We start from the raw sequence: 27,580 nt of genomic DNA, 5'->3' as shown, positions 1-27,580 counted from the left end.
ATTCTAGAACAGCTACTCTTAACCTGTGGGTCATAACCCCTTTAGGGAGGAGGGTCAAACTCTTGGTTGTTTAAGATCATTGGAAAACACAGATATTTACCTTATGATTCATAACAGTAGCAAAATTACAGTTATGAAATAGTACTGAAAATAATTTTATGGTTGGGAGTTCCACAACATGAGTTGTATTAAAGGGCTGCAGCAGTAGGAAGATGGAGAACCACTGCTTTAGAACAACATGAAACTGCTTTCCCACACCAGCACAGTCTGGGAAAGTAACACTGTATACCTTTGGTTTTAATGTCAGAATTTCTGCGTCTTGCAATGTATCTTCTTTGAAAGAAATATATAATTTTTTTAGAACAACTTTGGGCTTACCAAGTAATTCTTATGTTGATTCTTTGGCTTTATAGTATTAGCGTGTATATATATATAACACTTCTAACACTTTGTAGAATTCTTACTGAGTTCTCTGTAAGAATTATTTTTTTTCCTATAATCTGATTCTCAAAATTACTTCTCCCTAAAATAAATAATTATTGTCAAGGTAGTTGACAGGCCTCTTAGCATTACCCTTCCATCACTGTTTTCCTTTTAATTTTGATCCATAAAATATAAGATGGGCCGCCATTATTTTATGTATCTAGTGCTTTAAAACTGGACATAGCATCGTAATGAAGATGAACATTTGGTGTGGCTTCAAAAGTAGAGTAATTGTTATATTTTTTATTAAATATCTTTATAATGGTAAACTTAAAATGGAGTTTTTGGTAACTTAATAATTTTATTTGACAAAACAAAATGAATTATGCCTTGAGGCAGTTAAGTAAAACTTTGTCTAAATTTAGAGATAATTCTTTATTATTCAGCTACTAATATTCAGCCTTTCTAGTTAACCTGAACATTGTTGAATCTTTTACTTTCAGGTCTCCATACAGCAATTCTGATGAGAAGGTGGTTTTGCTTGGGGACCTCTCTTGCTGATTCTTGTTCTTGTCGAGGCCCTTGCAGTTTGAGCTGGTTGCCTGAGTGAGCCTCACTGTCCTCCAGCCTTCTCCTCAGTGTTGGTGTCAGAGAACTAGCTAGTGAACATGCGCACAGGCCTTGGGAAACAGGTTCATATGCTCAGTTGCTCATCAGTCATTTTGTGAGACATTAGATGTGTCAGAAGCTACAAGTTAGTTAAAAAAGTTTTCTCACCTAACAAATATTGAAAAGTTGACTATATTAACTATACTAATATATGTAATAAAATTTGTATATTATATAGATATATAATTTATATAAATATATTGTCTAGATATGTATAATATTGTATTTAATTAACATATTAACTTGATATCCAGAAGTTTAATTTATTACAGATTTGGCCAAAGTGATTATTTATAACTTTTATAGAAAATATAATTAGTCTTTGATTATTTGAAGCTATTGAGACATACAAAATTTGTTAGAAACCTTTTTATACAAAGGTGATAATTATAAAATATTTTAAACATAACATGAGAAAAATATAGTTCACATTTGAAAAATTATAAGCCACCATAAAATGTCTTCTATGCTTTATGTCTAATGAATCATTACAGAAATTTTTATTAGTAAGCATAATATTAAGAACAATGGGGCACATCTATGGGAAAAGAATGCTTTGCATGTCTTTTCCTATATGGTTCATCTAAATGATAATTTCTTTAATAAAATGTATATCTTATAATAGTAATATGAACATTTTATCATAACAATTCATTTATTTCAGTTTCATATTTACATTGTTTTTTGTTTGTTTGTTTTCATTTTAGGCCACTGAACAAAAAATCAAAGGTACGTTATTTAAAGCTATTTCTTCTTTCATTGAAAGAAAGTTGTTTATGTGCATTTTTGTTCACTTTGGGACGGTAAAGAAGTTTATGAAGAAACCTGGGGTGGTACAGACTAATGTAGTGCTGTCATCTTGGTGTCTTCCTTTGGGGCTTTTTTTTATGGTGAATGTCACCACGTGGAGAAGGTACTGCCCTAGGACTGTTTTCTGAGTAGTCCCATTTTCTAATACTGTCCGAGAGTTTGGGGCAAATGCCTTCCCTTTGGTCTTTCATTCTAAAATCTTATGTGCAGGGGTGGGGAAAAGTTTCTGCCTGCTTTGTTCCTTGTCCTCTGTCCTTTATAAAGACACAGTAGTGCTATCTGTTCCTGTATTACCATTTAAGTAATATGTTGCTAACCCAGCAGTCACTGAGCCAGGAGTCCTTCAGCTACCCAGCCCTTGAGTACTTAGTAGTGAAAGTTGTACAGCTCAGAGGCCAAACCGAATTGGGGTTTTAGCTGTGTCAGAAATGTGTGTTATGGTGATGAGGTTAGCACTATTTAAGCTGACATCTATTAGAGTCTCTTGTATAAGAGTAAATAGCAGATAAACCCTGTATTTTACTGAAGAAAGTGTTTACATGAACCTAAGGAAAATTTGAGAGACGGGAATTTGAGGATTTATTTACAGTTTTGGTAAAAAAAAAAAACTAGAGAAAAATCCTCAGTGTTTCAACACTTTGCAATACCGGTGTTGATTAATGGAAAAAATTCAACAGAATTTGAGAAATATGCATATGTAGATTTAGCCGTGAGCGTAGGTTACACACCTCCTGGGAAAGGAGAAATGTCCTATATCTGTTCAGCTGCAGGGCTCCCATAAGTGTCCTGTCCTTACCCCACCTGGTAGTTTCTGGAGAACTTCTAATCTCTGACTGGGAGGTAAGTCAGACCTGTATTGAACCTCAAGGACCCATGTAAAGTAAAGTACTGAGCATGACGGCATGCTATTATAGTCCCAGTGCTGGGATGCAGGTGGGAATCAAGTCAAAGTGAGCTTTATGAGTGTATGTAAATGTTAAGCATTCATATGTGAACATACCAAGGAACTTGGAATTTAATAGGCAGCTGGGAGCCACTAATAAAGAACTTAAACAAGTGGCATGGCTTATTTATTTTGTTTTGAGACAGGGTTGTTTGTGTATCGCAGGCTAGGCTGGAACTAGGAGCTCTGAATGGTAGACATGTGCCACCATGTTCAGCGTCTTTTATGTTTTCAAACTGTTAACCTCTATGTGTGGAAAAACTGGCTGAAACATGAGTGGAGATATTAAGAGTGCTAAGACAAATACATTTCTGGACAGAGGAGATGGAAAGACAAAACTGGTAATAAGGATGGAATATTTGTCTCTGCGTAGGGGTATAAGGGGGATTGACGGTATACTGGCCTAGAGACTTAGTGATCACAGAGAAGGAAGACTAGAGACGGTTGAGAAAGAGTATAGGGTAAAGAGAAGAGACGCCAGGTATAATAGTAGAGTAGTAGCTGCTGAGCTGCTCTATGGTGGCACATCCCTTTAATCCCAGAGACCGAGGCAGGAGGAGCTCTGAGAGCAAGGCCAGCCTGGTCTAAATAGTGAGTTTGAGGCCAGCCAGAGCTACATTGTGAGATCCTCTGGTGAGAAGTCTTCATGTTACCTCTTTTGAATGTCAAGGAACCCTTTTTTGATGCTGAAGAACATTCCATAGAGTGTGTGTGTGTGTGTGTGTGTGTGTGTTTGTGTCCCCGTGTCCCCGTCCCTGTTTGTCTCTGTGTGCTCATACACGGGTGTATGCTACAGTTTGTCTGCTGACACATTCGTGTTTTGCCATATCTTTGCTAATGTAAGTCTGCAGTGGACCTGGAGTCAAGGTGCTGCCATTGTCTCTGTGGGTATGTAGTGCTGTGTCGTATGGTGCTGTTACAGTTTTCATTTTAGAGATGCCATTAGTTCTTATCTCTCAAAGATCAGACCTCATGCTGAACAAAGTTCAGGGACTTAAGTGATTTTGTAGCGCTCAGAGTAGAAAACATCAGAAAGCTGTGGCTTCAAGCATGTAATAGTGGTGTAGATGATTGAGCCTGTTGGGTAAATGGAAGAAGTTGTTTGCAGCTGCTGTGATACCCCAGAGAATCTGGTACACGTACCTGCAGTTCATTCTATCACTTAGGTGGGAGATTAATCTCTAGGAGAATTAGAGCAGTGGTGAGATTAGTCTGGTTTATTGTTTTGTCACCACTGTTCTTCTACTTTGTGAGACGATTCGGAGGCCAATATGTGTGCTGACGTTTGAAACAGAACACAGATGATTGCTGATTAAGAATCTCCTAGTGGCAGATTCTCTTCTTCATGTGAGAGATGCTTTGAGTTGTGTAGCAAATGAGATTTGTAATTCTGTACTAACAAGATAGAAAAAAAAATAGCTGCCTGCTTTCATGGAAAATAGTTAAGAAAACAATTTTGTTTGGTTTTCAGAATTCCCATTTTTCTTTTCCCCTTACGAAGGAGGGAAGATGACTTACACACGTCAGCTTCGATTAATGTACATGGTACTTTCACAGAAATGCTGAGGACTCATTCTGTTTTAGAAACTTATAGCCACCAGTAAATTGTTTACAGTGATGAGAACGAAGGAGTAAGCTTTCTTTGTTTGTTTTTTGTGTGTGGTTTTTTTTTTTAGTTTTATGTGGTGATTTTGGAAAGGACCAAGGAAACAAGAGCTAGGAGAAAGCAGTTTAGCAGTGAGCTATAATCAATAACTAGGCTCAGGAATTAAGGAGAAGAACTCATTGTTTTTGGGAGTGTGTGGGAGTATCCCAGAGTAGTGTGTCCTGAGCCGAGAGTCTGAGATTCTACTAAAGCAATAATTAGGGCTTCTGTTTCAAAATGAACAATCCAGGGACTTTCTCTTTTAAGCTTTTGGAGAAGAATTAAGATTAGTTAGTAGGAGTAGCTGTATCAGTTACAAGTCCTCCAAAAAGACACACACCAAAACATTTCACCTGTATTAATATGTACACTTACTGTCCTTTAATTCTGATAAGAGGAACATATATGTTTTAGAATGTATTCTGAATAAGAGCCTTTGTTCTGCTGTGTCCTAAGGAAAATATTGCTGGGATGGCCAAAGACTGAGAGCTTTGAATCACTGCTAAAGACAGTAACTGGGAATGACTGTCACCTTTGCAGTCTTTATTTCTGTGATTTTGGACAAGTTCCTTGATAATTCAGCCAATGTCTGTGTTGTAGAATGAAAAGGTAGTGGATTAGAAGCTTTGGGGCCTAGAGGCAGGGTGTTAGATAGGTATTGTGCTTTCAAGTATGTGAGTAGAAAATTTGAGTTTTTAGAGAGTAGCACTTTGAGCTAAATCTACAACTGTGGCTCATCCTAGTCAGAAGTGAATACAGATCTTAGTTTGTTTTCCTTCGTTTTTCCATTAATGTTAACTCATTGAGCCCACGTTAATGTCTTATTTTAATTGACATGAAATCTTTTTTAAAGTGCTTAGTCCATTATTAGCCATTCCCCTGTTAGAGAGTTTGACTCTATTAACAATAGGGGAATGGCTGTACTCTTAATTTCAAATTAAGATGAGAGTTGATGTTGTACAGTAAAAAGGACAATTGTTTTGGGATCACACTGATTTAACTTAGCTCTGTTGTTTACTAGATGCTTTTGCATGCACAGCTTTCTTCTGTGTCTCTGTCCTTTTATCTGTAAAATGGGAATAATATCTCTGGTAATTATACCTCAATAGTATGGAATTATGATGAAAACATAACAGACATACATTGGGTTAGATAGAGGAAATTTAAGTTTTTACCAATGTGGTTTTACAATATCCTAGCCATCTTTCAGCTTTTTGAAATAACATGGTAGGAGTTAACTGCAGCAGTTTCTGGGCCTTCACACCCAGATAATGATTTGCTTTTTCCTTCCATTAAAGGAGAGCCCAATCCATTCAAGATAAATCATAGTGTATTGTGTCTACCTTTAGGCATGAGTTGTATCATCTTTAAAACTTGGGGGTAGGCATGGAGCGTGGTAGCCAAAGCAGGCTGGAGAGAATGGTGAGGCTAAGATGCTAACAGCTCTTGCAGAGGATTGGAGTTAATTTTCTAGCACCTATTCTGCCTATAAATCCAGCCCCAGGAGATCTGACATCTTCTGGTCTCCTGGATGGACGGGCAGACAGGACCTCCACCACACACACACACACACACACAGTAAAAGAGTAAATCTAAGATTAGTAGGTTAAGATTAGAATTTTCTTGCCTTTTTAAAAAAATATTTTTATGTGCATTGATATTTTGCCTGCATATATGTCTGTGTGAGGGTATCAGATCTTGGAGTTACAGTTGTGAGCTGCCATATAGGTGCTGGGAATTGAACTCAGGTCTTCTGGAAGTGCAGTCAGTGCTCATAACTCTTGAACCATCTTTCCAGGCCCTTCTTGATTTTACTAATATTTACTGTGCTAATGTTTAATGATTTGCCCATTCTTGTTTACCTGTTTAACTTTGAATTTTTATTAGTAATTCACATGCGCTAGCTGTACATGCTTATTAGTTATTGTTGGATTAGTGCTTGCTCTATTTCTCACGTTATGTAGATTTCTAGTCTGAGATCTGGGATTGTGGCCATGAGGGAAAAAATGCCATGTATCAAGAGAGTGCCATGCCTGAAGTCAATCTACAGATGGGAGAATATCTGATTAGGAGCACCAGGCCCCACAGACACACATGCTCAGAGGGAAACAGAACTGGATAGCTTTTATTACGTTAGCTTTGACTTCCAGGTCTGAAGTACGTGGTTGTGTTGAATGTTTTCTTAAGTTAGGCTTTCATGAAACTGAAACGGTGCATTCCTCTTTTTCTTATATCAGGGAAGGTAGGGACAGGGGAGGGAAAGAACAGATCCCTTTAACTTAAATATATGTCTGTTTTAAAGCTGGAACAATTTTATCTGGTTAAATTACAAGTTTTTAAACCTTATTTGCCTTTTTTTTTGTTTAGATAACCCACTTTTGATCCAGATTTCTGTTAGAAAATTTTGCCTGTGTCCTAAAGATTGTGAAAACTTAAGCATTCTGTAGCATTAATTGTTCACTAGGTATTTTCTCTTAACTTCCAGCTGAATTTTTAGGTATTGTCACTTTATTTTTGAGTCAACAAAGAAGTTAGAACTCTGTTGGTATTGATCTATAGTATATTGTAGAACAGTTTTCCAGACTTGGGCATGTGTACTCTGTTTCAAAAGCATGCATTCTAATAAGAAATATATCTGTGAGGCTAAAGAACCTCATATAGTTAAATTAGTTCTGACAAATTTGGAAAGAGCTGTTGGAACTTAAGGATAATTTGGCCCTTTTCTTCTCTAGGGTGTGCCTCTAAGTGAGAAGTAGATCTTTCATTATTTTTTTTTCTGAATCTTACATATTTGGACAAGATTTAGCAGTAGTCTCTATTGTGAACACTGTAAACAAGTTTCATGTGAAATGAAGCCCCTGCATTTTAGAGTAGACAGAGCTAGCCTTCTGTTAAGAGAAGTTTCATCCCTTGTTTGGCTAACAAGGCCACCCACTCATGATCTAGATCTGCAGAATTGTCAAGAATCTGCTACTTAAGGAATGGGGGGGGCTTGAGTATTACGGTAGGTAGACTGATTAGGGAGCAGAGCTGTTCTCTAGAATTTGTGAGATAAATTAAGACTAAGTGAACTCAATATAATATTTTTTATTTGCTATTTAATTTTGAACTGGTACTTTTTATCTTGCTGTTTAATAGTTTTCCTTGGGGACTTTTCTTTCTGTTCTTATTCCTTCAGTTTTTTGAGGCAGGGTTTCTCTGTGTAGCCTTGGCTGTCCTGAAACTCATTCTGTAGACCAGGCTGGCCTCAAATTCAGAGATCCACCTGCCTCTGCCTCCTGAGTACTAGGATTAGGCATGTGCCACCACCACAACACAGTCGACCCCCTAGGAACTTCTCAGCAGAAATATTAAGGTTTGCTCATGCCTGCATAAAATAAACTTTTAAATATTTTCAAACAACCATTCAAGTTGTAGCACTTAGTAAGAGTTAATTAGCAGGAGTTAGTAGATTGACAGGGAACTAGTTCCTAGACTAACTCCTAAAACCTTAAAACACTACTTACCAGTAAAAATTTTAGCATTTTAAGGCTTTTCAGTTTAAAGACTATTTCTTTTGCATTCAGCATTTCAAAATTGGCTGGTTACTGCAGAGTATGAAATTTTCGTTACGCTGGGAAAGTATCTGCAAGACAGTATTGTTTTTGCCAGTATAGTGTTTTTCATGCTTTCAGTAAATTTGATTTATAAACTCATTTATATTGGTAAAAGCTATTTATTATTCTTATTGTTCAACTGATTGACTTCTTTCCCTCTCTTACTGTCTCAAAAATGCAAGGAAATGGAAGTTAAGATACCATAGTACTTCTGAGGCAATAAACTGCTCAAATGCTTTCCCTTGACACTTTACTGAAAGCTACAAAGTGGAAAAGCAACAGAAGTTGAAAACCCCTTTTACTGAAATGTTTTGATGTGGATATCTGTCTGATAAGTGTTGATATTCTCATTGGGTATGTGTCATATGAAAGTCTGAGCTGAGGTGGTGGCTCTCGGGAGGTTAGAGGGATGAGAAAAAGAACAGTGTCTCTTTGTGAAGAACACAGAGTAGGGAAACAGCTAGAATAATTGACTTTGAGTGGTTAGGATTTTAAGGGGACACTGTTTTGTATTGGAACTGCTTTTACATTAGGGAAGACCCGTGTGGTATTTTCTGACAGCTAAATTTTGGATGTGCTGTTTTGTTATGTGTTAACTTTCTTCTATCTGTAATGATCTTGTTTTCCTGACACAGAGTTTCACATAGCCCAAGTTGACCTTAAACTACATAGCCTTGAATGACCTTGAATTTTTGATTCTCTTGTCTCACCGTTGGGATTACAGACGTGAGCCTCCTACATCTAGTTTATACTGTGCTAGGAATCAAACCCAGGACTTTATGTATGTTAGACAATCACTCTGTCAACTGAGCCACATTCCCAGCCCCTATTCTGTATAAAACTTTTAAAGAATATTTACAAATAGTATGTGAAAAATATATCATTTTAACAACTGTATTTTAAGATTTTTTTTCTTTTTGGTTTGAGGTAGGGTTTCTTAGTGAAACAGCCTAACTGTCCTAGAACTAGCTCTATAGACCTGGCTGACCTCAAACTCCCAGATCTGCCTGCCCCTGCCTCCCAAGTGCTAGGATTAAAGGTGTGCGCCACCACTGCCCAGCTGTATTTTAAGATTTTTTTTTCAAATTTCCACTAATTATACATGTGTACAATAAAATGATCATGTCAACTAACCCCCACCTCTGCCTGTCTAGGTTTTGTTTTGTGGGTTTTTTTTAAAGCTAATTAGGGGACCTTTCTGTATTTTTCATGTTAATTACATTGAGTGAGTGAACTTGTTTTCTACATATGCCTTTAGATTTTCTTATGACTGATTTGTTCAGCAAACTAGTCAACTTCATCATCTTTTTCCTCTTGATCATCATGGGGTTTCAGTTCAGAGCTATTTCATGGTACTCTGTGGATCCTGTACCTCATTATGCTGGATCTTGAACATTTTATTGAAAGAGGATTCAATAACCAGCACTTGCAGAGTATATATGTACTGCAGCCTCAGAATTTGTCTGAATGGTGGAGAGTAAAACTTTTGGTCCTAGGAAATAGTTAGAAGGCTGCTGTAGAGGGCATTGATGAATTGTTTTCTAGGCACGATGGGCAGAGATCTTCAAGGAAAGTGTCAAAGTATTTTGGACAGAAGAAATTGCATGGGCGACCATGATAACTCATTTTGAGAACTTCTAGCATTTGGTGCAGTGGAAGAGAAAGGAATTGTATTATGGACATAACAGTATATGGATTTGGAAAAATGATAGGGAGGATTCATGTCAATGAGTTAGATTAATTCTGAAAATGGTTTTATGATAGATATGACTTGAGGCAGGTAGGTAGAAGATAGGCTTAGGGTGTTGTGAAAGTGTCTGAAGCAGGATAAGACCAAGCAAGTGGAGGAAGTTTTTGCAGAGTAAATTGATATACACCTCACTCACAGCAGCACCACAGGGGACATGAAGTTCATTTGCATCCTATCAAGGAGGTCATCTGTTGAACCTGCTTTGTTTTTTAGTTAAATCTAGAGATCTTGGGATTAATTAAGGAAGCTATCCTGTTTGAGCAACCATATCTACTGAAACAAACAGCCTCTGACCTCCCGCCTTTGACTTAATTTGTTCTTGCGATTTCTTCTTTTTGATTCTTAAATCTCTTTTCTGTATCATACCGTTTTCATTTTCTGTACCATACCGTTTTCATAACTCTTTAGGACTTCTTTTTCTGACTATGTTGAATCTTAAACTTATATTTTTAGTTCAGTCTGTTTTGAATTCTAAGACCATATATTCAATTACATTGTATGCTTGAATTTTTCTATAGTGATGGCGTTCAAAATTGAAGTGAGTATAGGAACCCTCAAAGGTGCCCTAAAATTATTTCTTGAGATCTGTAAGAGCCCCAAGACTCTTCAGGGTTCAGATTGGGTGCTACAACAAGTGAAATGAACCTTTTTCATAAGATATCTGGGGTGAATGTATGAACTCTCTCACCCTGTGCTTTTCCAAATCGATGTCTTTACCCGTTTGTTTCTATTCTGCCTCTCCTGTCTTCTTTCTAATCTCTCCTAGCTTCCCTTAACTTCTCTTCTCATCTAAAAACTCTTCTCCCTACAAGAGCCTTGAAGCGATTAAAAAAAAAATTACAAGAGTCAAAAGCACATCCCTAGGGTAAAAAGATAAGGAACTGAGCCTTTGCCATGGTAACCCAAGGTTACAGGAGTAAGACTGTGAGCAGACCCCAGACCAGGGGTGGGGGTGAGGGGTATAAGGCACAGTACCCATTCCTCTTATAGGTCTTTTGTCAGCAGACTGGCAAGCGAAGAATTGGCATGCTTTTCTTAGGGTGCTTTATGTAGTAACCTTGGTTGGACATCTGTGACTCTGACCTTGTGTATACCTGTAAGGTTTTAAACTCATGATCTATTTACAAAAAGCCTTTAGTCTACTTTTGAACTAAGAGAACTAATTATGTGCAGTTAGTGTGAGCAAAAAGGAACAAAATAAGCTTTTTTTTTTTTTTAAAGAGTCTACAATCCTCACGGGCAAATAGATCTAGTTATAAGCATGCCCCAGTACATATTCTATACATCAGAACTATACAGCTAAATGAAAAGTCATCTTCCTGACAATCCAGATATATGTGCCCATAAGATTGAGATGTAATCATGAGATTACATATACACGTCACATGAGATTGCACACTGCAATGCAGGTAATAGAGGGACACCAAGCTGCTTTAGCAAAAGTGAACAGTAGTTTCCAGAGTCAATGGTCCTGCAGGCCTTACCTGGACAGGATTAACCTCCATCAGAATCACTCCTCTGGTGGGTTGACATCTGAAATCAGTTGCCATATGCTATATATTTCCATGGTGTCTGACAGTAGTGTTATATTGGCATTCTTTTACTGTGCTCTGGGACCATAAAAAGACATACAGATGCACATTTCTTAAAGTAGTATAAGGCACACAAACAAAAATACAGTAGTGTAGATAAATGACCCAGTCCTAATGGGTGTGTTCATAAATTTCTGTTTCTTTTATGCTAATTAGTTCACCTATTTACTTTCCCATTTCTTTGTTGGTATTAAACATTCCCTTCTCTAGACTTTCAGCTAGCTATAGGGTTAAGAGTTTTGTTTTGTTTTGTTTTAAACTTATTTTTAAATTTAATGTTATTTTTTTGAAATAGGATCTTGTGTAGCCCAGGCTGGCCTCAGATTTGATTTGTAGCCAAGGATGACCTTGAATTTCTGATCCTCCTGCTGAGAATCAAGCCCAGGGTAGCTTTATGCATGTTAGGCAAGTGCTCTGCCATTTAAGCCAAATACCCTGCCCTTGAGAGTAATTTTTAGAAAAGTTTTTTTTTTCATTTCCATTAAAAATGGAAATTAACTGGTTGTTTTGCTGTAATATAATCAAGCCTGTCTGTTCACTTTATAATCATTGATTTCTAGACCTAGTAAGATGCTCAGTAGATAAAGGTGCTTGCTGCTAAGCCACACACCCTGAGTTTGATCCTTGGAATCCACATGATAGAGGGAGAGAACTGATGGCCACATGTGTCCACTGACTGCTGTGACAGATGAACAACCTCACACGAAATGTAACTTTAAATTTTTTAAAATTGGTTTTTGTTAGTACTTTATTGATTCATTCTTTCTGTTGCTCTTAGTTTATTTGTCTTCCTGAGTTGTCTAATTTATGTCTTGATTGTTGAAAATAATTACACTATGAATTTATCTTTGAGGACTGGCTTAGCTGAACCTCAATATGTTTTATTTTAGTGCTTTATACTTTTCCTAGTCTTGCAATTTTGGTAATTAAGGCAGTTTTGTTTACTAGCTTTGTCATATATAATGATGTTGTTTTTGACCCAGAAAATTTTTTATTTATATAGTTATTTATATTTATACAGTTTGTAATTTATCAAATGATTCCTTTGGTTTTTCGAGACAAGGTTTCTCTGTAAAACAGTCCTAACTGTCCTGGAATTAGCTCTGTAGACTAGGCTGGCCTTGAACTCACAAGAGCTACCTGTCTCTGCTCCCAAGTGCTGGCAGTGAAGGCATGCACCACCACCATCCAGCGAGGCTTTACCTTTAAACAAATGAATTTAACTCTTTCATATTTATGGTGATTATACATATTTAGAGGGCTTGTTCTTTGCATCGTAAACATTTTATATTAACCACAATATTGAAATTTTTATTCCATTTTCATGTCTTTTGAATGGATGAAATTTTCAGTTTTCTTTTTTCCCTTCTGTCTAATGGTTTGGGTTCTTACTGACATAATTAAATATTTAAGTATATGTGTACAACAGCCAGAATTACCCACTACTGATTACCTGGTAACCCAGCAAATCTGTACCCTTTAAATTCATTTATTAGCTTTATTTTTTTTTGAGATTTTAAATTTTTTAAATTTAATGTGTGTGGTATATCTATATACCATATGCATGTCTGATATCTACAGGGGTCAGAAGAGAGCACCCTGTTTTCTGGGTCTTACAGACAATTGTGAGTTGCCATGTGGGTGCTGGGTATTGAACCTAGATCCTTTGGTAGAGCAGTCAGTGCTCTTATCCGCTGAACCACTTAACCACTCCAGTCCTGTGTTTTGATTTTCAGTAATATTATTGATATTAATAAACCCTGTATTCTAGGAGCAACAGCTTACTTTACTAACTTAAGTTCACAGTCAGTTGTCAGATAGCATGTTGAATCCAATATTAAGCGCATTTTAAAAAACAAACAAACAAAACAGGCTTTTTTTAATGTTGCCTGTAATTTCTAGTTACATTTGCTTTATCTTCCTTTCATTTTGGAGGCACTTTTAATATTCTAATGCTTTGTACTTTTTTTTTTATTATGTATATAATCTGTCTACATGAATGCCTGCAGGCCAGCAGGAGGGCACAAGACCTCATTACAGATGGTTGTGAGCCACCATGTGGTTGCTGGGAATTGAACTCAGGACCTTTGGAAGAGCAGGCAATGTTCTTAACCTCTGAGCCATCTCTCCAGCCCCTTTGTACTCTTTTTGTGTGCGTGTGTGTGTGTGTGTGTTAGTGCATAGAGGTCAGATGACATCTTGTAGGAGTCTTTTTTTTTCTTTCTTCACCATGTGTGTTGTCAAACTTACTGAGCATAGGTTATCAAACTTACCGGCAAGCTGTTTTACTTGGGCCACCTTGACAGCCATAAAATATATCTCAGATCACTAATCCTTCCGTATTATTGTAAGATGCCCTAAGGAATAGATGTCATTATTAACCTATTGAGACCATTATGTTAAGAGAGAAAAATCAATACATAAATTAGACCAACAAAATAACTTGGCCCAAATTATTAAAAGACTTGTTAGTAAGCATAAATAATAAAAAAGGATGGGCCTGGAGAGATGGCTCAATAGTTAAGAATATGCACATATTGCTCATACATACATATAGGCAAACACTTAAACATATAAAAATAAATATTCTTTTTGAAGGCTGAAAATGACTGGGCCAATGAGATGGTTTGTGGCCAAACCTGACAAAACCTAAGTTTGGTCCCCAGGATCTACATAGTGGAAAGTGGGACCTGACACTGAAAGTTGTCCTCTGACCCAATGAGTACTCACTCACACACACGTACACACTTAGTCAGGGTCACTACTGTTGTGATGAAACACTGTGACCAAAAGCAGCTTGGGGAGGAAAGGGTTTATTTCGAGGCAGGAGGTGATGTTAGAGTTGCCATGGAGTTGGGCTGCTTACTGGCTTGCTCCTCATGGCTTGTTCAGCCTGCTTTCTCATAAAACCCAGGACCACCTGCCCTAGCTACACCCATAATGTGTAGCCCCCTCCCCCATCGGTCACTAAGAAAATGTCCCAAAGCCTTTCCTTTAGTCTAACTAAATCTTATGGAGGAGACATTTTCTCAATGAGGCTACCTCAGCTTTGATGACTCTAGCTTGTGCCACATTGACATACACTAAATAAATAAGATGATGATGGTGGATGGAAGAGTTCCAAACAATAGATAGAATATTTGTTAGTTTTTCATCGTAATTTTTCTTGGACTACAGTTTGCTTGATTCCTGTAAAAAATAGTCACCTTGGAAAAAAAAGGAGGACATGATTTTATATTCGAAAATGTCAATGTGAGAGAGAGTCAGTCAAACTCAGGAAGTCTTTACAGAAGGGAAATTAGTTTGGATTGCTGAGCGAAAGGCAACCCTGGAGCTGATGGTGCAGAAGGAAACTGGGTTGAATACTCTAACAACACAGTGAGCAAAGCCTCAGTCAAAGCATTTTTACAGTAGAAACACTTGACAATAGCTCTTGTTTAGGCCACAACAATAGCATCTATTGAATGGTTACAGTTTGCTGGGTGATTGACTAAGGCCATCCCTGCTTTATAGAATTTGTTTATAGAATAGAAACAAATGAGATTTTTAAGTTGGGCTAAGGGTGTTTTACTTAAGCCTTTACCAGAATTTTCTCAAGTCTCCTTACCAGTACCAGAGTTTTATTTTGTTCTATAGTGGGATTGAACTATTGCAGGTATATAGAATGTATGCCAGCTGTCTTAGGGTTTCCATTGTTGTGAAGAGACACCATGACCACAGCAACTCTTATAAAGAAACATGTTTCATTTTGGTGGCCCGTTTAGGTTTAGACATTTAGTTCATTGGTGGGACATGACAGTGTGCAGGCAGACATGTGTTGAACAGGTTGTTGAGAGTTCTACGTCTTGATCAGCAGGCAACAGGAAGTGGTCTGTCTCCCTAGGGGTGGCTTTAGCGTACATGAAACTTTAAAGCCCTCCTCCACAATAACACGTATCCCCTAACATAGTTCCATATATACCCCAACAAGGCCACACCTCTTAATAGTTCCACTCTCTTTGGGCACTATTTTGGGCCTTTTCTTTCAAACTACCACACCACCATTGCAGAATAGCCAGTACTTAAACAGGCATATGTCCTGTGCTTTGTAATGACTAAAGTGTTTGATACAGGAATGTCTTACAGCAGGTTCATTGAGGCTGAAGTTGAAACCTAAGCCCAGATACCATGCCAATTGTGGTTTTGAGAATGAGGTCTATTTTTGCAGCTTTAAAGTACTTCCATTAGTTTATTTACAGATATTTGTGCTGAGCAGTTAGAATCACCTATCACTTTCCAGTCAATCATGCACCAGACAAGTATTTTCTTAGATTTGTCTAAGGTGCTGTCCAGGTCATTCCTCACTCTTGACAGCTGCACAAGTTCCATCCTGTCTCCTGCATTTGCATCCTGTTCTGAACTTGTCCTTTGCTTAGATATATTTACCAGTGGAAAATTCATAATTTTGCCCTTTGTGTGGAAATAAAGCCTTTTCCACCTGTATCTTCTAAATACTTAAAGTAGTGACCAAGTCCAACATGACTGTATCCACTTGTAACCTCAGCACAAGAATGTACACCCTTGTGGATACTTGAGTAGCTTGTCAGGAGAAGTAAAGTTTGACTCCAGGCAGTGGCATCTCTTCAGAAACTTGAGCTTCTGAATGAGGGTGTTCTGACGCTTAAAGCTCCTGTTCAGGTTGTTTTCATAGTGCCTTTGAGTTTGAGGGTAAGGTGTACTTCACTGGCTAATCTTTTCCACCTCTGTTTTTTGTTGGAATTAGTGCCAGAACAGATAAAGCCCAGTGTAAGCCAGCCTCAGCCTGCCAACTCTGATAACGGCACTTCCACAGCAACCAGCACTAATAATAATGCCAAGCGAGCTACATCCAGCAATCAGCAGCCGCCGCCGCAGCAGCAACAGCAGCAGCAGCAGCAGGAGCAGCAACAGCAGCCACAGGCCTTGCCTCGGTATCCTCGTGAAGTACCTCCACGATTTCGCCACCAGGAACACAAACAGCTTCTAAAGAGGGGTCAGCATTTTCCTGTCATAGCAGCAAACCTGGGATCTGCTGTTAAGGTGTTAAACAACCAATCAGAAAGCAGTGCTGTAACAAATCAACAGCCACCAAATAACGGAGAGGTGCAGAACAGCAAAACCCAGTCAGGTGAGAAAAGACCTTTCCTACAGGACTCATTTTTGAAAGTATAGTAACGTTTATAATCTCTAATTTTTTGGTAATATGTTTTATATGGCAAAAACTCAAGAGTTAGGCTTTAAGAATCCTGAGTAGGCCACTTGAGTGCAGAATTCTATATTGCCAGTTACATACTTATCTTTCTTAGAAAGTGAATATTGTGATTGTTTTAATCTTCTCTCAGGTCCCATATTTATTAAGTTTATTGTTAAAAGTGAGCCTTCCCCACTCCTTGTGTTATGCGGTTATGTACATTTCCTCTTCTGCAACCCTCCACAGGGTAGCCCTCATCAGTATCGCTAACCATCCCTGGTGACTATCACTTGCTGCCTGGATGTTCTTTTATGTATACCAAGCACTACTCCATGTGTGAAAATATATTGCCCTACTTCACAGCACATTTTGGACTCAAAAGTTCTGTCTGATTCCAGAGCTATGCTCATAACCACCATGGTGCTCTCTGGCATTACATTACTTGTGATAGGAAAGGAAAAGGAAGACATTTCTAATCCTTGTCTCTAGAGCTGCACATTATGAGAAGGACGCATACAATTAAAACTACTTCCTGTTCCCCAAAACCACTTACTGCCTGTGTCAGATTGATCAGAAAGCTAATTCATGGAATCCTATGGAGGCATTTTCTCAATTGAGATTTCCTCATTTCAGACAACTCCAAAACAAGATTAGTTAGCTTACTCTAGTATTTATAGAAAGACCTTCACTTTCCAAAACAGTTTAACATTGTATATAGGCCAGGTTGTAGATAATTAAGAAGTTGAGGGGGCTGGAGAGATAGCTTAGATGTTAACAGCACTGAATAATCTTCCAGAGGTCCTGAGTTCAATTCCCAGAAACCACATGGTGTCTCACAATCATCTATAATGAAATCTTGTGCCCTCTTCTGGCATGGAGGTATATAGGCAAGAGGAATATTGTAGACATAATAAATAAATCTTTTTTAAAAAGAAGTTGAATTTTATTTGGGAAGCCAGGTTAAAAGAAAATGTATTGGTCATTGTCATAAGCAATCTGTTACTAAAATCTTAGAGTGTTCCTTATCCATCAAATGCCTGAGTTCCTACTGTGAGCCAGGTAGGGTGGTATATGATAAACGGGCAGTGAAGTCACGTATATGTAGTAAAGTTTAGGTATGCGTCTTCATTTAGGAAAGGAAAGAATAAAGCTGTTTTTTAAATGGAAGCAACAGTAGTATAAGAGTCGTGTGTTTCAAATAAGTGTGGGGCTGGAAGGACGGTTCACTCAGTAAGGTGCTTACTGTGCAAGCATAAGGACCAAGTTCAGATTTTTCAGCATCCTTATTTTAAAAAAGCTAAATAGAGTGATGCACATTTGTAATCCCAGCACAGGGAAGACAAGGTAAGGGAGGATCCTTGGGACTTGCAAGCTAATCTAGCCAAATTGGCTGTGTCCAGGTTCTGTGACAAACCTTGTCTGGAAAAATAAGGTTGGAGACACCTAGCATTAGGCTCTGTCCTCCACATGTACACATGCCTACACATGCCCAACATGTACACATACACAAAATGAGTATGGGCCAGAGGAATCAAGTTTTGTAGATGCTCATTCTAATGAGAAGTTACCATATGTGAGCATAGAAAAAAGCCTCCAAAAAAATCAATGAGGAAATCCGTGCTACCTCCCCACCCCCACCTCTTTTTAGGAGAATCTGGCAGGGCTGGAGAACTCAGTAGGTCTGAGTTCAGTTCCCAGAACCCACATGGCATCTCATAGTTGCCTTATGCCTCTTCTGGTATTCAGATGTACATGCAGGCAAAGTACCATATACATAAAATGCATAAATAAATAAATCCTTTTAATAAAGAGCTTGGCAAGCAGCTACACATTTGGAGGTATTAAATCCCGAAACCATTAGGTAATGAAGACTGAAACTGAAACACTCCAAAGAATAAAATTCGCACATTTGTCTTTAAAAGTTTATTTAATTTTTTTTAATATATCTGTACATGAGCTTCTGCATGAGTACATACGTACTATGTGTCCAGGAGCCCGCAGAGGCCAGAAGAGGGTATCCTACTCCTGAAACTTGAGATCAAGGCAGCTGTAAATTCCGTATAAGTGCTAGGAACTGAGCCTGGATTCCCTGCAAGAGCATTAAGTGCTCTTAACCACTGAGCCAGCTTTCTAGCCCTGGTACTTTTTGTCTTTAAAAGATGTTTCTGACTCTCCTCTTGCAAGTGTATTTCATGTATTTACATTAATGTATCACTGTGTATTCTGTTTGTAGTGGTAGCTGAAATTTTAGCTATAAAACAGACCATGAGAAGTCAGTGAGCCAGAAAAAGCTCCTTGTAAGAATCAGATCTTACAGAGCTAATGGCAATGGGTGTGACGATCGCAGGACTGCTCTTCACAGCGTGTGTGTCATGACTGTGCACAAGTGAGGTGCATATATTCTTTTTTCACACATCAGATAGTACCATATTTGTCCTACACATTAGGAAGCAGCCAACTAGTGATGACAGTGTAAGTTGCATGCTCAGTCACTCAGAGACACTTTAATTGTGTAGATGATACAGAATTCAGAATTATCTGTCTTTAGCCTTTTTAGATTAGGAGTAGATTTGGCATGATGCAATACATAGAAATTCAAATTTTCATGGTCGAGGAAAAGGATGCCTCTCTTGTCCTAGTATATTCTGTGCAAAGAGTAAAAAGAATACTTAGATGAGATGAGAAACCACCCTCAGGCTAGCAGGTAAGGGATATAAATAGTGGATTCTCTTCTCAAGCAGCTCTGCACTTCATTTTTGTTAGGACCTTGTGCAATGCTAAGCCCTAACCTGTCATTGTCTGATCTAGTCTCCAACAGTGTGATTGATGGGGGATGTCAAGATGATTCATTAGGTGAAAACACTGGTTCTGCAAAACCTAATGACCTGAGTTCAATCTCGAGAACCCTGTAAAGTTAATAGGAGAGAACTGACACCACAGAGTTGTCTTCTGACCTATAGCACACAGGTACTCACTCTTACATAATGCACACAGTAGGAATGGTAAACACAGTCTCAGATTACCTCTTTGCACTTGACTCCTATAGTTGGGACAAGTCCTGCTCTTGCTCAACTAGCCTGAGTCAGAAGACTGTAGCGGTGGTAATATCACTCAGCAGCCCTGACAGAATAATGTTCTTATGGCCAGATTGCTGTAATCTCTCCTCCTTTTCCAAATGCTTAATCCATGTGGTACAGTTACAAAGACTAGAACAGTTTATGTCCATCCTCTCTAGCCCAAGGGCTGGGACCACTCTTAGCTGACTCACTGTGTTTTGTTTTTTCTGTCACACACAGCACATGTTCATTATGCTTGAACCTTTTGAAGGTGAAATGGTGAACCTCATAGCACTTCCTCTTTAGTGCCCTGACACTAGGGGTAGTCTCTTCTCCAGCTTTGACACTGTTGTTTATCGCCCCTGTCCACAGGACTACTAACAATTCATTGTCTTCTAATAGTTGTTCACATTTCTGCTCGGCATTTCATGGTATGAAATGTAAAAAAGCATGTAAGACAGTACCATAATGTTTATAGATGAATTCAAATATAAAATGTAAAGGTTTTATTTGCCTACTGACAAAATTGACGTGTAGAGAAGAATGTAGGGAGTCTTTCTCTAGCATGCTGTGTTTATTAAAGCGGTGTTACAGAAATTATTTTTTATCAATTTCCTGTATTTGAAATATTCCCTTCCTCCCTTTTTTTAATTTTTCTTTTTTAAAGGAAGCTCAAAGACATTTAAGCTATAATGTGAAATGAGCAGAAATTGGAGGGCATTAAGATTTCTGAAAGTGTTTGAAGATTGAAATGGTCCTGCCCCTCTTGTTGGTCTCTTCCAAGGTAGCATGTGTAACTTGCACTTCTAGCACCCACTGTCCTTCCTTTCACCTGGGAACACTGTAATTCTACTTGCTTTGAGTTTCTCTAAGTCGCTGTGTCCTTGAGACTCTTAGAGAACTTTTGTCCTCCTATTTTTAGAGGTCTTACAGTAATAGCATACACTGCTATAGTTCTCTGTGATCTCTTGCACACGAACCAGAGCTGTTGATACCAGGATGTCAGATGCAGACTGCTGAAAATATTGAAATGTGAATTCTATTTTGTTTTCAAAAGTCTCTTGTAAGTAGATGTTGTTGGTGTTTGGTTTTGCTTTTTTTTTTCTAATCACTTTTTTCTTAAAAGCTTCGTTTTTAAGAAAGTGATTCCATTAAAATCAGGAGGAACAAGACAAGGCTGTCTACTCTCTGCATATCTCTTCAACCTTGTTCTTGAAGTTCTGGCTATAGCAATAAGACAACAAAAGGACATCAAGGGGATACAAATTGAAAACAAAGAAAATCAAACTTTTGTTATTTGCAGATGATATGATAGTATATAAGTGACCCCACAAACTATACCAGGGAACTCCTACAGCTGATAAATACCTTCAGTGATGTGGTAGAATATAAGATCAACTCAAAAAAATCAGTAGCCCTCGTACATACAAATGATAAAGAAGCTGAGAAAGAAATCAGAGAAACATCACCTTTCACAGTAGCCATAAACAACATAAAATATCTTGGGTTAACATTAATCAAAGAAAGAACTGTACAAGAACTTTAAGTCTTTGTAGAAAGAATTGAAGAAAATACCAGAAAATGGAAAGATCTTCCATGCTTTTGGATAGCTAGGATCAACATAATAAAAATGGCAATCCTACCAACAGCAATATATAGATTCAATGCAATTCCCATCAAAAATCCCAACACAGTTCTTTGCAGACCTTGAAAGAACAATAATCAACTTCATATGGAAAAACAAAAAACCAGGATAACCAAAATAATCTCACACACTAAAGGAGCTTACGGAGTCATCATCATCCCTGACATCAAGCTCTATTACAAACCTACAGTAATAAAAACAACTTTGTACTGGCATAAAACAGAGATGTTGACCAATGGAATTGAATTGAAGACCCAGATATTAATCCACACACCCATGAACACCTGATTTTTGACAGAGAAGCTAAAATTATACAATGGAAAGAAAGCATCTTCAACAAATGGCACTGGCATAACTGGATGGCAACTTGTAGAAGGATGCAAAAAGATCCATATCTGTCCCCATGCATAAAACTCAAGTCCAAATGGATTAAAGATCTCAATATAAATCTGACCACACTGAACCTCACAGAAGAGAAAGTGGGAAGTAGACTTCAATACATGGGCACAGGAGATCATTTGCTAACTATAACCCCAGAAGCACAGACACTCTGAGCAACAATAAATAAATAAGACCTCCTGAAACTGAGAAGCTTCTGTAAAGCAAAGGACACAGTCAATAAGACAAAAAGGCAGCCTACTGAATGGGAAAAGATCTACAAAATATATAAAGAACTTAAGAAATTAGACATCGAAATTCTAAATAACCCAGTTAAAAATGGGGTACAGAACTAAGCAGAATTCTCAACAGAAAAATCTCAAATGACCGAAAGACACTTATGGAAATGTTAAACATCCTTAGCCATCAGGGAAATGCAAATCAAAACCATTCTGAGATACCATCTTACACCTGTCAGAATGGCTAAGATCAAAAACACCAATGATAGCTTATACTGGAGAGGATGTAGAGTAAGGGGAACACTTCTCCATTGCTGTAGGAATGCATACTTATACAATCATTTTGGAAATCAGTATGGTGGTTTCTCAGAAAATCCAGCAATATCATTCTTGGGCATATACCCAAAAGATGTGCAATCATACTACAAAGGCATTTGTTCAGCTATGTTCATAGCATTATTTTTAATAGCCAGAACCTGGAGACAACCTATATGCCCCTCAAACCGAAGAATGGATAAAGAAAATAAAGCACATTTACACATTAGAGTACTACTCAGTGGGAAAAAAAAACAATGATATCTTGAATTTTGCATGCAAATTGGATAGAACTGGAAAATACTATCCTGAGTGAAGTAACCCAGACTCAAAAAGATGAATATAGTATGTACTTACTTGTAAGTGGATACTAGTTATAAACAAAGGATATTGAGTCCATGATCCTAAATATGCTATAGAGCCACTTGGAAAGTCCAAATAGACAAGATTGCCTGACAAAATTGGGAGCATGGGGTGGGAGGGAAAGGAAGATGGAAGGGAAAGAGAAGGGGAGAGGTGAGGAGAACTTGAGGGAATGGGATAGTCAAGATGGAGGAAGGACAGAGATGAGAACAAGGAAAGAAATATCTTGATTGAGGGAACCATTATGGGGCTAGCAAGAAATGTGGCTCTAGAGAAATTCCCAGGAATCCACAAGGATGACCCCAGCTAAGACCCTAAGCAGTAGTGGAGAGGGTGCCCGAACTGACCTTGCCCTATAGTCAGAATGATGACTATCTTAAATATCACTGTAGAACTTTCATCCAGCAACAGATGGAAATAGAAGCAGAGACCTGTATCAGAGCACTGTACTGAGCTTCCAGAGTCCAGTTGAAGAGTGGGAGGAATGAGAATATGAGCAAAGAGGTCAAGCAAGACCTTGATGGGTTCACCCACTGAAACAGTTTACCTGAGCTAATGGGAGCTCACCAACTCCAGCTGCACTGGTTCCGGAGGAAGCTTAGGATCAAACTAGTCCCTCTGAATGTGGTTGACAGTTGCCTGACTGGGGCAGACTGAAGGGCCACTGACAGTTGTACCAGGATTTATCTCTACTGCTTGTACTGGCTTTTTGAGATCCTGCTCTCTTTGAATGGATGGATACCTTGCTCAGCCTAGATACAGTAGCGAGGGCCTTGGACTTTTCCCAAAGCAATGTACCTTACCCTCTCTGAGGAATGGATTGGGGCTGGGGGAGTTGTGGAGGGGAGGGAGTGGGAAGTTGGATTGGTTATGTATAATGGTAAAAATTTGTTTTCTTTTTTAAAAAAATAAAAAATAAATAAATAAAGCCTCTGCGTAATGTCTGTCTCTTCTTGTACCCTCTGCTCCTCTTGTGTATTTAGCAGTTCCTCTGACCAGCTCTCAAGTTTTATTCTTTTCCATGCCTTTATTTCATGTTTCTCCATGTTTCAGGGGCCATGTCGTCTGTAATCTTCAGCTAATATTAGGTTCCTTTAAACTCAGTATGTCCAAACTTGAACTCATACTTCTTCCTTCTTGATGCCTCTGTGCTCCACAAATTGGCACACCACTCATTCAGGAGCCCATCTAGAGTCATCAAAATCATTCTTGAATCTCACCTTTGTTAGTCATGACTCATGGTTTATCATGCTCTGCTCATTTTGAACTCAAGATTTCTGTTTCTTTTCTCCCCTTTTTACTGTCGGTTGCTTAGTGGAAGGACATAGTGAACATCTGGTCAAAAGCAACATGCTTTTCCTGACTAATGTGTTCAGCAGCTTTTTTTGTACCTTCTCATTGACATTTTGTCTCATTGACTGATTTTAAGACACATCAGCAGAATTGAGTAGTTATCACAGACCATCTTGCCCATGAAAATATTTGTTAATTGGAGCAAAAGTTTGCTGCTCCTAGACCAACAGCCCAGAAATAGGTACTCTGAACATTACTTACTGAATCATCATCAACCCTGAGTATTATTTACTTTTCAAGCTTTCTTCTGGTGAGATTTAAAGTGTTTAAGGTAAAAAGGAACATTTAAGTATTTGAAAGGGAAAAAAATTACTGAATTTCCTTCAGCTTCAATTCTTCTTGAGAGGGTTGTTTCTTTTATCAGTCATTTAACTGATATCAGCTGTTTTGCTCTGTTCTATAGACCCTGTTTGCATAGGTATCCCCAATACACTGTTTCATCCTTCTAGGTCTGGGTCAGCTAGCCCCTCTCCTAGAACTGTTTCTGAATGGGATGCTGATGGCATTTTTTGTTTGTTTGTTTGTTTTGTGTTTTCAAGACAAGATTTCTCTGTGTGGCCTTGGCTGTCTTGGAACTCACTCTGTAAAACCAGGCTGGCCTCTTAAGTCAGAGATCCATCTGCCTCTGCCTCCCCAGTGCTAGTCTTAAAGATGTACACCACCATGCTCAGCACTGATGGTAATATGGATTTCACTTCTTTTTTTTTAAATATTTATTTATTTATTATGTATACAATATTCTGTCTGTGTATATGCCTGCAGGCCAGAAGAGGGCACCAGACCTCATTACAGATGGTTGTGAGCCACCATGTGGTTGCCGGGAATTGAACTCAGGACCTTTGGAAGAACAGGCAATGCTCTTAACCACTGAGCCATCTCTCCAGCCCTGGATTTCACTTCTTAGTAATGTGTAGTACCACACTGTATGAAAACTTTGATTTTACATTTACTCAGTAATGCTCCCTTTCTTCCTATAATACTGGGGTTTATGATCTCAGTGTTTCTCACTATTTCTTGGGGCAAAGTCATAGTCTATTGTACTTATAAGCCTGAATGTTTTGCTCCTCATTGCTTAGAGTAATGAGCGTTGGTTTCCTTCTTCTACTGGACTTTTGTGTCTAATCAGCTTCTGACTGATTCCTGAGTTGCTATTTCCGTTTCTCACCATTTTCCTCTGTACTATAGCATTTTCAAAATCAAAAATGCCTTGAGAGTCACCTGTAATAATTCACTTTAGAAACAATTTCTCAATTAGGATTTATTGAAAGTATCGAGTATGCTACAGTTTCAAAATGGGATTTTAAGTCATAATTACTGAAGGTAGTCTCCATATTTTCCTAAAGTAATTAAGAATAACAACAATATTATAAATTATTCCTAAAATAATTAAAATAACAACAATAGCAAACCATTAGATCACCACAAACATCTCCAGGCAAGGTCAATGTCGGAATCAGAGAACACTTTTAGTAACATTAAAGGTGATGGAACCCCTTTGCAGGGTCAGCGACTACTGCTGCTTTTCATTCTCTGTAAGAGAAAATTGGTTATTTTATGGTTTTATGGTTTTTTTCTTTTTTGGTGTGGGCTGGAAGTAGATGGTTTAGACAAAGACTAACTTTGTGACCCAGACTAGCTTGAAACTCTCCATGCCCTTGCTCCAGCCCCTGAGTACTGGGATGACAGCTGTAGCAGGGCTCCTGCTGTTTGCCCCAAACTCACAGAGATTCACCATGGCCTGCCTGGTTTCTTTTCTTTGATGAATAAAAAATTCTCTTACCAGTAACTTGTTTTCCTCCTTTTCTTAAAACTTTAATGATTTGTTGGCTTTGATTTATTGTCTCATTTAAAAAAAATACATTTTCCAAGTCCTGACTATTCCTTTTCTCCTACAGATTTAAAATGTTGACCTTTGCTCTAACTTTGGCATCTACTTGGTTCTGTTTGTAAGTTGGCTTCAGGTTTAACTGTAGTGCTTAGACAGTCTCTTGGTGCACTGTGTTGTCTGTTGTGTGATCCTGCAGGCTCCCACTGTTGGAGACTGGGGGCAGTTCTTGTACTTGTTAAACACACGTATCTAAGTCACTTTTAATTCTGTTACACATCTCTGGTTGAACACAGAGTCTTGCCGCTTCATTTCTTCCAGGATTGAGTTTCTGTAGCAAGTTTATTTTTATGGGCTGCAATAAAGCCTAATTATATAGGACTTTCAAGTGTTTTTGTTACTTATTTTCTGAGTGATTTTATGACTTTTGAAAATCGATATCTCTCTCTCTCTCACACACACACACACACACGGTATATAGTAAAGTCACTTTTTCTTGGTAATTTTTCTTTTTGACAGAATTTGTCGTGTAGCTCAGGTTGACCTCTATCTAGCTCATTATGCAGCTAATGATGACTTTGAATTTACGAGACTCCTCCCTCCACCACTGCATCTCTCCACTGCTGGGATCATAGGCTTGTATTTCCATGCCCAGTTTCTGCAGTGCTATGCTAGAGAAGCATTCCACCAACTAAGCTATGTCCATATGGTTGGGTTTTTTTGTGTCCTTGTGTGTTTATCTTGTTATAATGTATCGGGTAGTCCTTCCAGCACAGGATTGAATAGTAGTGTAGTTGACATGTATTCTTTTTCCATGTTGTAGTGGGAATGTTTTGGGCATTTTCATTGTTCACTCCAAGTCTATTCTCTTATTTTCAGTGTGGGTAGTTTTATTGTAGATGCTTAGTGTTTTTTTTTTTTTCTTATTGCTGCCTATGGAAATGTCAATCCATGATGCAGGTAATTGTAGTTGACATAACAATGATCCAGGGTGGGGTGAGTGATGAAAACAGAGCTGCTATCAGTTTGTAGGGAAGGTTTACATTTAGGAATGGGTGATGTTTTGGTTTATTGTGCACAGGGAAGAATAAAAGCTAAGGCTTAGGTCTTAGCTAGTGGTTAAGAAGTCTTGCTGCTCTTTGAGAAGACTAAGCGTCTTCCCAACACCCAAATCAGGTGACTTACAGCTGCTGCCCGTGACTCCAACTCCAGAGGATCCAGTGCTGTCCCTTCTGACCTTCAGGAACACACACATAGCAGCCATACAAATGCATGACATGTAAAAAATAAATTTTTTAAAAATAGTATTTTTAAAAACATTTCTTAAGTATTTTTCTTAAGGGAAATTAATAAAGAAGTTTTATACTCTATATTTTCTAGAAGGAGACATTGTAGAGGCATAAGCGTAATCGTTAGTATTGTGTTTACAGTAGTGAAGCAGAGACTTGATATGTGCTGTCATTTTGTTCTTAATGATGGTCTGGTAGCACAAGCCTTTGATCTCAACATTTTTATGGGTAATGCTAAAAGATTGTTCACAAATTCAAGGCCAACCTGGGCAGCACTTAGAGACCCCCATCTCAGCATTGGACCAGGAATGAAGCTCAGTGGTAGAACGCTCGCCCAATATGAAAAGAGTTCAGTTCCCAGCATTCTTTACCCTCAAATGAAAGTAACACAACCTCGTTTCACAGGTGTTGCTCTCTAGCCACTATGAAGAATTCAAGCTTGAGTCCTGTTGTTGCTGATGTGCTCGTCACGGAATGACA

The 27,580-nt window shown here is 38.2% G+C and overlaps 1 protein-coding gene across 7 annotated transcripts in view; it reads left to right on the top strand.

Moving 5' to 3' along the window:
- The window catches only part of Tnrc6a (trinucleotide repeat containing adaptor 6A), a 167,758-nt gene that overhangs the window by 112,304 nt on the left and 27,874 nt on the right, over window positions 1-27,580 (top strand). For 5 of the 7 annotated variants that reach the window (XM_087908484.1, XM_087908482.1, XM_087908487.1 and 2 more), the window contains 2 exons: window positions 1,800-1,821; window positions 16,191-16,574. In XM_087908484.1, coding sequence (XP_087764610.1) covers window positions 1,800-1,821; window positions 16,191-16,574 — 406 coding nt within the window. Of the gene's footprint in view, window positions 1-926; window positions 1,116-1,799; window positions 1,822-11,988; window positions 12,138-16,190; window positions 16,575-27,580 lie in introns of all 7 variants that reach the window. The other 2 variants (XM_087908486.1, XM_085693043.2) reach the window with 2 other exon arrangements.

This window comes from Myodes glareolus, chromosome 7, assembly GCF_982192425.1.
Source record: "Myodes glareolus chromosome 7, mMyoGla1.1, whole genome shotgun sequence".
In the NCBI taxonomy this organism is placed as follows: domain Eukaryota; kingdom Metazoa; phylum Chordata; class Mammalia; order Rodentia; family Cricetidae; genus Myodes; species Myodes glareolus.
Note: the sequence above shows the minus strand (reverse complement) of the source record. Positions and strands in the feature narration are given on the sequence as shown.